Here is a 14295-nt window from a genome sequence, read left to right as displayed (position 1 = left end):
CAACGGTGTCATTGTACGCTGATGATTCATGGTTTCTTTTAAATCCACAACTTGGATCCCTCAGAGGATCGATATAATTACAACCAAATGATAAAATGTACTAGATTACATATTGGATCACAAAAAAAATACAACTTTCACATTACTGTGTAGTTTACCAATAAAATGGTCTGACAGTGATGTGGATATACTGGGTATACATATCCCCCAAAATAAATAAATGATCTCACTACAGTACATTGTTATAGAAAGTTAGCAAAAACAGATAAGATCTTGCTACCATGGAAAGGTAAATACCTATCTATTTGTGGAAGAATTACCCTGATTAACTCTTTAGTCACATCCCAGTTTACCTATTTACTTAGGGTCTTGCCTACACCTTTCCCAGCTGCTCCAGGGACACCCTCCTCTTGTTCCGCTTCCGAGGCATCCAGTCAGGCTTGATCTCTCGCCATATGACAAAGGCGTTGTAGGAGGACACGTCAAGGATGTTGTGGAAGACGACCAGGGGCCAGCGGGCAGTCACCCGTCTGCAGCTGTACGTGCCGACCACCTCGTCTAGGTTGTCCACGCCGCCCTTGTTGCAGTTGTAGTCTAGGATGACGGCCAGCTTCCTGTCGCGGCGATCGCTGACTTGGGCCTCTGTGTGCAGCGTGGTCAGAAGTTGCACGTTCTTATTTTTCTTTGCCAGGTAGGACACTAGAGTGGCGGTGGGCGTGAAGGCAAACCTGGAGGACAGGACCTGTCTGCCCTTTGACTCGAGCAGGGCCGGCGGGAGCTCGGCCTTGTTCTTTCTCACCATGCCCACCATGGTGAGGTTTCTCTCGAGGAGCCGCTGTCCCAGTTCGTAGGAGGTGAAGAAATTGTCACACGTGGCATTGCGACTGCTCAGTCCCGTTGTCAGATCGAGGACGACGCGCATCCCCTGGTTCTTCTCGGGGTCTCTGCTGGCCGCCTTGCCAGTGTACACTTGCATCTTCCAAGTGTAGCTGGACTTGGCGTCGCAGGCCACCCACGACTTGATGCCGTATTTTGCAGGCTTGCTGGGAATGAACTGACGGAAAGGACAGCAGCCTTTGGCAAGGGGAGAAGAGATTAGCATTCATTACTGGCTCATTGGGGCCAACGGTGTTTATGTTACACACACACACATCTACTACTGCTACCTCTCTATACACATATATACATACGTACACACACGCACAGTACCTCTGAACAGGACCAGTTGCTCGTCCACTGTCACGTCAGGCCCTGGGGTGTAGAGGGCCGGCAGCCGCGCCTCCCAATGGTCTCAGACCTCTCGTATGGCTGCGAGTTTGTCCGTGGCGAGTCTCGAGGGTCTCGACTGGCGATCATCGAATCGCAGCAGCCGAGTACTTGTGAAAGGACTTGAGCGGCATGGTGGCTCGGAACACGGTCCTGCCACTCTCCGCGTCCCACAGGCTGGCCGCGGCCTCGCCTTGGGACCTGTAGACACCCGCTAGGAGCAGCAGCCCTACGTAGGCGCGCAGGTCGGTGGCGTCCATGGCTCACCAGCCGTCGACGTATTTTCTCGCCCTGTGCAGATTTGTCATTTCCAGAATGATCCTTTCTATCGCTGGTGTGACGAACCGGTGGAAGGTGGACGCGATGTCGCGAGTCACGGCATAGGCCGTAGGGCCCGGAGTCTCGTCCGGGCCAGCGTGGCAGATCACACGGGCCCTGTGGCGGCCACAGGCCACAAGGGAACCATTTGATTTTGCCGTTTTTCGACAGCAACGTCTCCCTTTGGGCTTGAGCCGGAATCAGAGTAGTCTTCTTGGTCAATGCTGAAGATCTGTTCTAGAACCTGCACAGCGGTGAAACACACGGCCATGGCGGCCTGGGTCACCTGATCGGGTCCACTGAGCAGCGGGGAAGAGCACACGGCACGGGGGAACCGATGACTGTGTGCCGCTGACAATATTAGTGTCCTCTCTACGGCCAGCTTACACGGGAGACGACGTGAATCAACGAGGTGCGTGTTCGCCCCTGTGCGTGTGTAGCCGTGTGCAGTTCACCCGTGCACCACTGGGCTGTCCTCTTGCACACACAGCGGGGCATGTCTGGACGTGTGTTGCCCTGGCTGGGTCACTCAGACCCCGAGCACAGAGGGGGAGCCGCACACAACCTCACCACTAAAAGACTCTCTACACACACAGTACACACAATAACATATGCCTCGCTAGTGGCTGGCTGGGCCATGCTGACCCCCAGCACAGAGCACAGAGGGGGAGCCCTCCAAACACAAGGACAACGGGAGGGTTAAACACTATTATTGCGCACAAGTCCATGCAACTTATTATGCAACTTGTTAAGCAAATGTTAATTCCTGAACTTATTTAGGCTTGCCATAATGAAAGGAGTTGAATACTCAAGACATGCACGCTTTTCATTTAATTAACTGGTTTAAACATGTTTTTAAACATAATTCCACTTTGACATTATGGGCTAGTGCATGTAGGCCAGTGACAAAATATTGATTGAATCCAGTCTGTAACACAATTTTTTTTTTGACAAAGTCAAGAGGTGTGAATGCTTTCTGAAGGCACAGTAACAGCATGCCAGTGGAAGGGAGGACAGCAGCAGGTGGCCCAACTGTGGTTTGTGACTGTGATTTCCCATTTTAGCCAATTAAATTGCAGTCATTTAGTTACAGATTTTGTAACAGAATGACAAGTTTTAATCACTTAATAAATCATAAACAAAATTGTTATTTATAAAAAGAAAACACTAACTAATTGGTAAGTCTACCTTTACTTGTTACTTCTGTGAACTTTTTTATCCTCCCTCATGAGGGAGAGAAATTTGAAAATATCTAACAGACTGGCTTTTGTAAGAGAATGACTAGACAATAGGCAATATTTTTTTAAATTAAAACTTCAGGCTAGGGTCTATTTTTCTCCACTTCCTGTCTGACTGACGTGCCCAAAGTAAACTGCCTGTTACTCAGGCCCAGAAGCCAGGATATGCATATAATTGGTACCATTGGTTAGAAAACACTTTGAAATTTGTATAATGTTAAAATAATGTCTGAGACTATAACACAATTGATATGGTAGGAGAAAATCCAGAGGGGGAAAAAAAATTCTGGTTGGTTTGAGAGCCCATGCTCTTCCAATGCAACTTACAAGGTCATATGCAAATCCAGCTCCCAGATCCAGCTCCCACTATGGCTTCTACTAGATGTCAACAGTCTTTGTTCAAGGTTTCTGGCTTGTTTCTTCCCAAACGAAGAATAATTTTGAGTTATAGTACTGGGAGTCAGATTTGGAACCGAAAAGGATGCACACCTGCTAATTTTGCTTTTCTATTGAACATACTTATTTCCGTATGAAATATTATAGTTTAATTACATTTTAGGGTACCTGAAGATTGAATAGAAACATATTTTGCCTTGTTTTAACAAAGTTTAGCGGTATCTTTTTGGATTCCTTTTTCTGCGCGTTGACCGAGTGGATTACTCAAAATCGATGGTGCAAACTAAACTAACTTTTTAGGATATAAAGAAGGATTTTATCTAACAAACCGACCATGCATGTTGTAGCTGGGACCCTTTGGATTGCAAATCAGAGGAAGATTTTCAAAAAGTGAATATTTAAATCGCTATTTGTGATTTTATGAAAATCATTTTTTCAAAATTAAATATAGAAGTTTATATTAGTAGGCAAGTGTCTCAACTTCAACAATAGTATTTCTTGGAGATGTTTTCTAAGACCCCTTTTCCATCTGTTGGACCAGAAATCTGTTGAACCCCCTCCCCCAAAACAATATGCCTTAATTAAAATAAAATAGTTGTGCTCAGTGGTGCACACTGATATCCAGAGAAATTAAGAGGAATGTAATTGAATAGGTACAGTTGAACTGAAAAGCACTTCCACAGGAGTTTGCATCAGGAGTCAAGTGTACTCAGGAAGATTATGTGCATCAGGAAATGAAAGCTTGTTTTGCCAATATAAACCTTCCTCTCGGCTCAGGAGAAAGCATTCCTATCCAAACCACAAAGAATGATTTAAATCAGAATCAAAAAATAGTATTGCCATGCAACAAATGTTGCAAGGAATCTTTGTACTGTTGTGGTGGTTTTGTGCAAACTTAAATTTGACAGCAAACTTATTTGACTGAATAAATCTACAGATATGTGGACACAAGCAGCAATCATTAGTTCTAAGGAAGGGGCTCAGTGCAGCAAGTGATATGAGTGAGTGCGTGTGTCCCAGGCCAAGTAACTCAGTCAGATGAGAGTGGTACAAAGAGTTCCCAAGGTGCCGACATAAAACACTTAAGTCATTCAACAGAGCTACATTTCAGTTCCTGCATTAGATTTCACTGGATACACACACCAGCAATGTAAACACCTAGACTGGAAAGCATGTAATTTTTTATTACGCATTGAGAAAATTTAGAATCTTTCTAATCAACTGTCCCTAAGGACCTAGCTCAAATGCAGCAGGACATATACCTACCCATTTAGACAAAAACATTACCTCTCGTCTCCTCCCTCTTCCTGCGTTTTCTCCATTTTCTCCACAAAATCAGAGAATTTCATGTCTATCCGTCGAGACTTGGGTAAAAAGTTCTCAAAGTTGGCCATTTTCTTCTCGTCATAGTAGAGGAATTTGTGGTTTTCCGCTATGTACACAGAGAAGTCCCCGCTCCCAATGTTCTCCTGCAGGTACGCGACGTCCCACTTCAGAGCCGGATACACTAGATTGGTGTCTGTTAAAACCAATGGTTCCTGGAAACAAAAAAAGTAGGACATGTTAGATAAGATTAGAATAACAGAAATGGATGGGATTATAACAAAAATAGCATACATGCAAAGACTGCATGTACTCTGATCTACCCATTACTTATAATATAGGACTGAAGCAAGCAAAAAATGCCTTTAATTCGATAAAATGAATTAAACCTTTTTGCATAATTTGTGAACACATGCATGCATTACTAATAGTAATAGACCTACAGTGCATTTGGAAAGTATTCAGACCTCAACTTTTTACAAATTTTACAGGTTACAGGTTTTTTTAATCTACACACAATACCCCATAATGCTAAAGCAAAAACAGGTTCAAAATTGTTTGCAAATGTATAAATAAATAAAATAACTGACATGACATTTATATAAAGTATTCAGACCCTTTACTCAGTACTTTGTTGAAGCACCTTTGGCAGCGATTACAGGCTCAAGTCTTCTTGGGTTTGACGCTACAAACTTGGCACACCTGTATTTGGGGAATTTCTCCCATTCTTCTCTGCAGATCCTCTCAAGCTCTGTCAGGATGGATGGGGAGCATCGATGAGATATGTTCGATCGGGTTTAAGTCCAGGCTCTGGCTGGGCCACTCAAAGACATTCAGAGACTTGTCTCAAAGCCAGTCCTGCGTTGTCTTGGCTGTGTGCTTAGGGTCGTTGTCCTGTTGGAATGTGAACCTTCGCCCCAGTCTGAGGTCCTGAGCGCTCTAGAGCAGGTTTTCATCAAGGATCTCTCTGTACTTTGCTCCGTTCATCTTTGCCTCGATCCTGACTAGTCTCCCAGTCCCTGCCACACAATCTTGCTTTCATCAGAACAGATCATCTTGTTTCTCATGGTCTGAGAGTCCTTTAGGTGCCTTTTGCCAAACTCCAAGCAGGCTGTCATGTGCCTTTTACTGAGGAGTGGCTTCCGTCTGGCCACTCTACCATAAACGTCTGATTGGTGGAGTGCTATAGAGATGGTTGTCCTTCTGGAAGGTTCTCCCATCTCCACAGAGGAAATCTGGAGCTCTGTCAGAGTGACCATCGGATTCTTGGTCACCTCCCTGACCAAGGCCCTTCTCCCCAATTGCTCAGTTGTGCCAGCTCTAATTGCTCCGGTCAAGATTTCTGGTCAAGACTCTATCCCTCCTCCTCCCCCATCCGAGTTCACCACAGGTCATAAGTGGGACCACCATCCTTTTCATACTTTCCCACTTTCCTCTCAAAAATCTATATTTGGATCACAGAGGCAACTGGCCTCACACTGCTCATGTCAGCATGATTCTAATTTTTAAAAAAAATTGCTGTATAAAAGACCAAGGAATACCATATTGAGTTGACTCTATAGGCCATGGATGGGCACCTCCAGTCCACACTTTTGCCCCAGCGAACACATCTGACACCAATAATCAACTAATCATGATCTTCAGTTTAGAATGCAATTAGTTGAAATCAGCTGTATTGATTACGGATTGGGGGGGGGGGGGGATCTGACACCACTCCAGCCCGAGTACCGGAGTTCCCCATCCCTGCTATTGGCTATACTGAAGATCTACCCGAGGTGCAACTTTAAGGCAAGGACATCTTTTAAAACTATTTTGATACTCACCTCATGTCCTGATAATATGAATGAGAACGTAGTCCATTTTCTTTTGAAATCAGTATTTGTCCATCTCTACCATTGTTCCAATTTTCAAGAAAAAGAGTATGCCAGAGAGAGTTACAAGACTTCAACATTGGAATGTTGTACCCTGGCTGGCGAGGACACTCGGGTGAATAATAATAGGCACAACCTGAAGGAGCCTATTTTAGGATTTTTTAAACTTGAGATTCTCACCAAGACAGGCAGACAAACAATACAGTAGGCTAGACTTTAGAGAATGAACGCAAATGTATGCAGCCATTGAATAATAAATAGGCCATTACACATTACCTTTGAAACTGTCCTCTTTGAATTGGCAGATCTGTATAAATGGGTTGGATGGATGGCTTTGATTGTCCATCAATCTAATTGCAAGTCGTTCATATGCCAATAATAATAATAATAATAATAATAATAATAATAATAATAATAATAAATAAATAAATAATAATAATAAATAATAATATTCTGCTTAAAAAAGACCCTGCACTGCTACCCTCTGCATTCATTATTCTTAGCGGTCAGAACAAGAAACCGGGACATCACCACTTTCATAACCAGGGGAATTTCATATTTTTATTAAATGTATAGATTTTTTTAATTACAAATATTTACATTGACGGCCTATCCCAGCCAAACCCGGACGACGCTGGGCCAATTGTGCACCGCCTTATGGGACTCCCAATCACAGACACATGCGATGCAGCCTGAATTCGAACCAGGGACTGCAGTGCCTTAGACCGCTGCGCCACTCGGGAGCCCCGAAGGCATGAAGGCTACACCTACGGATGGAAACAACAGACCACAAATAAGTCCTTCTGGAAGTGCACCAAATATTATGCTTTCGAATGCTGAGGTTGCAATAGGCTCATCTCCAAGTTACGCTGGATACACAGTTCATTCAGTGCCAGGAACATCATCTGGAGGAGCTCCTGACATACAGTACCAGTCAAATGTTTTTAAATGTATTTGTAGACATCAAAACTATGAAATAACACATATGGAATCATGTAGTAACCAAAAAAGTGATAAACAAATCAATATATATTTTATATTCTTCAAAAGCAGCCACCCTTTGCCTTGATGACAGCTTTTCACACTCTTGGCATCCTCTCAATCAGCTACACCTGGAATGTTCTTTAAGGAGTTCACACACACATGCGACAGGTGGCTGCTGTTCCTTCACTCTGCAGTCTAACTCATCCCAAACCATCTCAATTGGGTTGAGGTCAGGTGATTGTGGAGGCCAGGTCATATGATGCAGATAGCCCTTACACAGCCTGGAGGTGTGTTGGGTCATTGTCCTGTTGAAAAACAAATGATAGTCACACTAAGCGCAAACCAGATGGGATGGCGTATTGCTGCAGAATACTGTGGTAGCCATGCTGGTTAAGTGTGCCTTAATCTAAATAAGTCACCAACAGTGTCAGCAGCAAAGCACCTCCACACCCCCTCTTCCATGCTTCACGGTGGGAACCACACGTGGAGATCATCCGTTCACCTACTCTGCGTCTCACAAAGACACGGCGGTTGGAACCAAAAATCTAACATTTGGACTCATCAGACCAAATGAGACCAGCTCGTGTTTCTTGGCCCAAGCAAGTCACTTCTTATTATTGATGTCCTTTAGAAGTGGTTCTTTGCAGCAATTCGACCATTAAGGCCTGATTTCACGCAGTTTCCTATGAACAGTTGATGTTGAGATGTGTCTGTTACTTGAACTCTGTGAAGCATTTATTTGGGCTGCAATTTCTGAGGCTGGTAACTCTGAAATTATCCTCACGATTCCATGTATTATTTCATAGTTTTGAAATAACACATTCTACAATGCAGAAAATAGTCAAAATAAAGAAAAACTCTAGAATGAGTAGGTGTGTCCAAACGTTTGACTGGTACTGCACTTTCAGGCAACATGGGTTGGGAGAAGGATGGACGCAATGGAAGAAAGCCCATGTTTCACATAGGTACCGTATATCTTGTTTAACACAAATTACTATTATTCTTATTTTTGATGACAGCATGCCCAAGGCCAATAACATGGTTGATAATCTGCTTTATTTTTATCTAATTTTTTTCAGAATTATGGAACTGCTAAAATGCTGTCCTGCAAGACTTGGCGAAGACCAACAACGGAGTGGAGGACTGGCATGGAACATTTTTGGCAAATCTTGGTGCTACCCACCCCCACCATTTGGAAGTTCATCAAGGCATTGCAATGACAGCAGCAAATAAGTGAAATGAGAATGGAGCAGCAACTTGCTGGCGTTTCTCCACCACAGCAAAGACCCCGCTACCGCATACAACAGAAGGATCTGAAGTCACTGGTTCAGGGGTACACCACAACTGAACGGCTGGTGTCTTAAAAGGCACTGCATGGTCAATCCGACTTCTGCATTGGCTGTGCAGCATTTACGGGGATACAGCCTCTGCAGAAGTCAGAGCATTCATACGTCTTGCGCTTATCAGAGCAGCGCAGAGCTGTTGTGAAGGAAGTTGTCAAGGAAGTGAATTTGTGTTTTATACAGGCCTCACCTACCGTCAAGCAATCATCTCAATGCAGCGCTATATGAAGCCCTCCGCATTGTTACAAGATTTGTGGGGCATACAGCATGTCCCCGGATGCATCAAATCATCCATACAGCGCTTCTGACCACATTTTCAGATCAAGCATAAATTGGCTTTGACCCTGCATACAATCTCAAGTTGCAGTTGTGAATAATCCAAAATCCATCTGAGAAAAATGAGCACCTAACCTACTTGAACACTTCAATCCTTTCAATGACTCAAAAATCCTTATTAAACCAGAACATTAAGCACATTCTTGGAAAATGTGTTCCTGAACTTCTTTTTGTTTTCATGGCACTGCATTGTCATGTAGCCTACTCTTATTTGTTGTATTTTTTGGTTAATTGAAAATAAATGTTTTAGGCATACTTGTTTTTTGCCCCATCATTTTTTGTATTCTGCTAAGCTTTTTTGTTGATAAAGAAAGGTTTTATAGCAAATGGTTGGTGTTAATGGATAGTGTAAAAACTAGATCAAATGAAAATATATTATTTAAAACGAAAATACATTGTAGAAACTAGATATTGGTTGTTTTTAGCCTTCAGCCTTTATCTAATCATATGAACAAATGTACATACAAATTGTGTAGCCATTCATATATTCTGCCCACATGAAAAAATGTATATACACACAATTTGTAGCCATACATGATTTGATGAAAAGCAGTATACACATTTAATAACTTAACGCTTCACAGCTTCTTGTAGAAACTCAACTTATCAGATGGAGGAAAAAGTAGAGGAAGAAGTTCACTTCTGCTGCAGTGCTTGTGGTAAAATATTATGTGTTGTGGCAGTGCTTCACAGTAGAATAGAGTGGAGTAGAGTTCAGTACAGTCAGGCTGCAATTGAATGTGAGGTTGGGCTGGTACAGTACACAGTTCAGGGGTCGACATTAAATTCTTGTCCGCCTGCACGGGGCAATAATTATTATTTATTTTTTAATTCAGACAAGTAGATCATAGATTTAAGTTATCCATTCGGACAAGTAAAAATAATAACACATAAATCACAATATCAAACAATTAGGCTACTCCGATCAGAATTGCCTCAGTGTCCTCCGGATGCACATTTTTAGTCACCTTTTCGGCCTATGGTGTTGCAGAGTATTTTTTATTTTTGGACAAGTGGCTTGAGCTTTAAATGACAAGTAAAAAAATCTGTCCTACTAGTCCAAAGGACAAGTAGCTAAAAAAGTTAATGTCAAGCCCTGCAGTAGACCACACTAGAATGTACTGAACTAAACCCTTACTTGTCTGTACTGAACTGTATTCTACGCTATTGTTCTGTACTCTACTGTACTTTCTGCACTCTACTGAGTTCTACTGTGCTATACTTTGATGTCCAAACTTGTGAAACAGAGGTCTGTGATTGGTTCAGATTTGGTCCAGACAAACCAAATTTGATTTTGTTTGGCAGCGGAGATCATTAAAATAATAGCCAGTGTGTAGAACAATAGCCAAATAAGCAAAGGAGGATATTGTATATTTTTGTACCTATTTAGGATACATTACCATGAAGAGAATGATATTCATATCAAGGTTTTCCATTAGATGGCTTTTGGCCCCCAAAAAATCCCATTGCAAAACAACACTTTCTATTCATTGATGAAAATACCAATCAATATAAATACATTTGACCTTCATGCTTATCGGTTTATAGGTTAATTAGCATAATTTAGTAGAATAAAATTGTCTTGTGTGTATTTCCGTTAGTCATCATGCATCTTATTTATCCAACACAACCATCACATGCGCACAGCATACAGAGCCTATTTTGAGCATATTTCTCCTGCAGCTGGAGTAAAATGTGCTTTTATAAGCCCATTGATTGCACAACAATTCTAAATGCAACATTTAATTAACAGCTAGTTAACTTATGCAAACTAGCTGGCTATATTTATTTCACCACTGCTAGTGACTTTCTGCTAGTGAGGTTGTTAGTTAGCTAACTGGGATAGCCAGTGCCTACATTACAGCTAGAAAAGGGCGAGATTCCCCCGGGGACAGCCCCACACTCATGTTGGATCCAAGATGGCGTAGCAGTAGGACATGTGTCTTTGTCTTATCCCGTATAAATAGCCGGTCTTTTCGTATATATATCTTAATCTCACTTTCTATCTATTACCTAAATATACTTTCCTGCAACCCTCCTCACCCAATGTGGTACGGATCTGCTATTTTTATTCCATATTACTGGAACTTCCATCAGGAGCTACACCTTTTTCTGGGTCACCAGCCAGCCTTAGCTCGGACAACACCTGCCAGTCTGCACAGCGCAATATCAGACTGCTTCTCTCTACCACATCACCGGATTCCTGCCGCTCTGGATCATTACACCGGATCATCACAGCTAGCTAGCTGCAAACGAGTGGCTACTGTTAGCTAACGCCTCTGTCCCGAAGCAAGCACCAGCTAGCCTCGAGCTAGGCCCATATACCAGCTAATTCTAGGGCTACAATACCTCCTTTGCCAATTGGCCTGGACCCTTTATTGTCGACACTGCCCCAGCCTCGAACTCGGGTCCTGTATGTACCCAACTGACTCACACTGCCCATTCATCACCATTTACCCGTTGTTGTCTTAGCTCTCCTGATCAACACCTGTGATTGCTTTATGCCTCTCTCTAATGTCAATATGCCTTGTCTGCTGCTGTCTCAGCTGCTGTCTCAGCTAGTTCTTATTGTTTTATTTCACTGTAGAGCCCTCAGTCCCGCTCAAAATGCCTTAGATAGCTCTTTTGTCCCACCCCACACACATGCGGAAACCTCACCTTGCGTAACTGGTGCCTCTAGAGACGTCACTCAACGCTTAGGTTTACCACCAATGTACTCACATCCTACCATACCATTGTCTGTACATTATGCCCTGAATCTATTCTACCAAGCCCAGAAATCTGCTCCTTTTATTCTCTGTCCCCAACACACTCGACGACCAGTTCTTATAGCCTTTAGCCGTACCCTCATCCTAGTCCTCCTCTGTTCCACAGTGATGGAGGTTAACCCAGGCCCTGTAGCCCCCAGTTCCAGTCCTATTCCCCAGGCGCTCTCATTTGTTGACTTCTGTAACCGTAAAAGCCTTGGTTTCATGCATGTTCACTAGAGGTCAGCCGATTAATTAGGGCCGAATTCAAGTTTTCATAACAATCGGTAATCGGCATTGTTGGACGCCGATTATATTGCAATCCACGAGGAGACTGCGTGACAGGCTGACCACCTGTTACGCGAGTGCAGCAAGGTAAGTTGCTAGCGAGCATTAAACTTATCTAAACATAATCACTAGTTAACTACACATGGTTGATATTACAAGTTTAACAAGCTTGCATATAATCAATGCGGTGCCTGTTAATTTATCATCGAATCACAGCCTACTTCGCCAAACAGGTGATGATTTAACAAAAGCACATTCGCGAAAAAGCACAATCGTAGCACCAATGTACCTAACCATAAACATCAATGCTTTTCTTAAAATCAATACAAGTTAATTTTTTTAAACCTGCATATTTAGTTAAAAGAAATCCATGTTAGCAGGCAATATTAACTATGGAAATTGCGTTCAGTGTAAGCAGAGTCAGGATATATGCAGCAGTTTGGGCCGCCTTGCTCGTTGCGAACTGTGTGAACCATTTCTTCCAAACAAAAACAGTAGTTAATTTGCCAGAATTTAATTATGACATAACATTGAAGGTTGTGCAATGTAACAGCAATATTTAGGCTTAGGGTTGCCACCCGTTTGATAAAATACGTAAAGGTTCCGTATTTCACTGAAAGAATAAACGTTTTGTTTTCGAAATGATAGTTTCCGGATTTGACCATATAATGACCTAAGGCTCGTATTTCTGTGTTTATTATATTATAATTAAGTCAATGGTTTGATAGAGCAGTCTGACTCAGCGGTGGTAGGCAGCAGCAGGCTCGTAAGGATTCATACAAACAGCACTTTCGTGTGTTTGCCAGCAGCTCTTCGCAATGCTTGAAGCACAGCGCTGTTTATGACTTCAAGTATATCAACTCCCGAGATTAGGCTGGCAATACTATATTGCCTATAAGAACATCCAAAAGTCAAAGGTATATTAAATCCAAATGGTATAGACAGAAATAGTCTTTTAAATTCCTATAATAACTACAACCTAAAACTTCTTAACTGGGAATATTGAAGACTCATGTTAAAAGGAACCACCAGCTTTTCATATGTTCTCATGTTCTGAGCAAGGAACTTAAACGTTAGCTTTTTTTACATGGCACATGATGTCCTAGCCGTGTCTGAATCCTGGCTTAGGAAGGCCAACATAAATTCTGAAATTTCCATCCCCAACTACAACATTTTCCGACAAGATAGAACTGCCAAAGGGGGTGGAGTTGCAATCTACTGCAGAGATGGCATAACAGAACTCTGCAGGCTATCCAGGTCTGTGCCCAAACAGTTCAAGCTTCTACTTTTAAAAATCCACCTTTCCAGAAATAAGTCTCACTGTTGCTGCTTGTTATAGACCCCCCTCAGCCCCCAGCTGTGCCCTGGACACCATATGTGAATTCATTGCCCCCCAGTTATCTTCAGAGCTTGTACAGCGGGGCAAAAAAGTATTTAGTCAGCCACCAATTGTGCAAGTTCTCCCACTTACAAATATGAGAGAGGCCTGTAATTTTCATCATAGGTACACTTCAACTATGATAGACAAAATGAGAAAAAAAAATCCAGAATATCACATTGTAGGATTTTTAATGAATTTAATTGCAAATTATGGTGGAAAATAAGTATTTGGTCAATAACAAAAGTTTATCTCAATACTTTGTTATATACCCTTTGTTGGTAATGACAGAGGTCAAACGTTTTCTGTAAGTCTTCACAAGGTTTTCACACACTGTTGCTGGTATTTTGGCCCATTCCTCCATGCAGATCTCCTCTAGAGCAGTGATGTTTTGGGGCTGTTGCTGGGCAACACAGACTTTCAACTCCCTCCAAAGATTTTCTATGTGGTTGAGATCTGGAGACTGGCTAGGCCACTCCAGGACCTTGAAATGCTTCTCACGAAGCCACTCCTTCGTTGCCCGGGCGGTGTGTTTGGGATCATTGTCATGCTGAAAGACCCAGCCACGTTTCATCTTCAATGCCCTTGCTGATGGAAGAAGGTTTTCACTCAAAATCTCACGATACATGGCCCCATTCATGCTTTCCTTTACACGGATAAGTCGTCCTGGTCCCTTTGCAGAAAAACAGCCCCAAAGCATGTTTCCACCCCCACGCTTCACAGTAGGTATGGTGTTCTTTGGATGCAACTCAGCATTCTTTGTCCTCCAAACACAACGAGTTGAGTTTTTACCAAAAAGTTATATTT

At 42.6% G+C, this 14295-nt stretch overlaps 1 protein-coding gene across 2 annotated transcripts in view; it reads right to left on the bottom strand.

Moving 5' to 3' along the window:
• The window catches only part of LOC139381446 (hypoxia-inducible factor 1-alpha inhibitor-like), a 30703-nt gene that overhangs the window by 14859 nt on the left and 1549 nt on the right, over positions 1-14295 (bottom strand). For both annotated transcript variants that reach the window (XM_071124987.1, XM_071124986.1), the window contains exon 2: positions 4506-4756. In XM_071124987.1, coding sequence (XP_070981088.1) covers positions 4506-4756 — 251 coding nt within the window. The remainder of the gene's footprint in view (positions 1-4505; positions 4757-14295) is intronic.

The sequence above is a fragment of the Oncorhynchus clarkii genome, chromosome 23 (assembly GCF_045791955.1).
Source record: "Oncorhynchus clarkii lewisi isolate Uvic-CL-2024 chromosome 23, UVic_Ocla_1.0, whole genome shotgun sequence".
Classification (NCBI taxonomy): Eukaryota; Metazoa; Chordata; class Actinopteri; order Salmoniformes; family Salmonidae; genus Oncorhynchus; species Oncorhynchus clarkii.
This window is presented reverse-complemented; position numbering and strand designations above follow the sequence as displayed.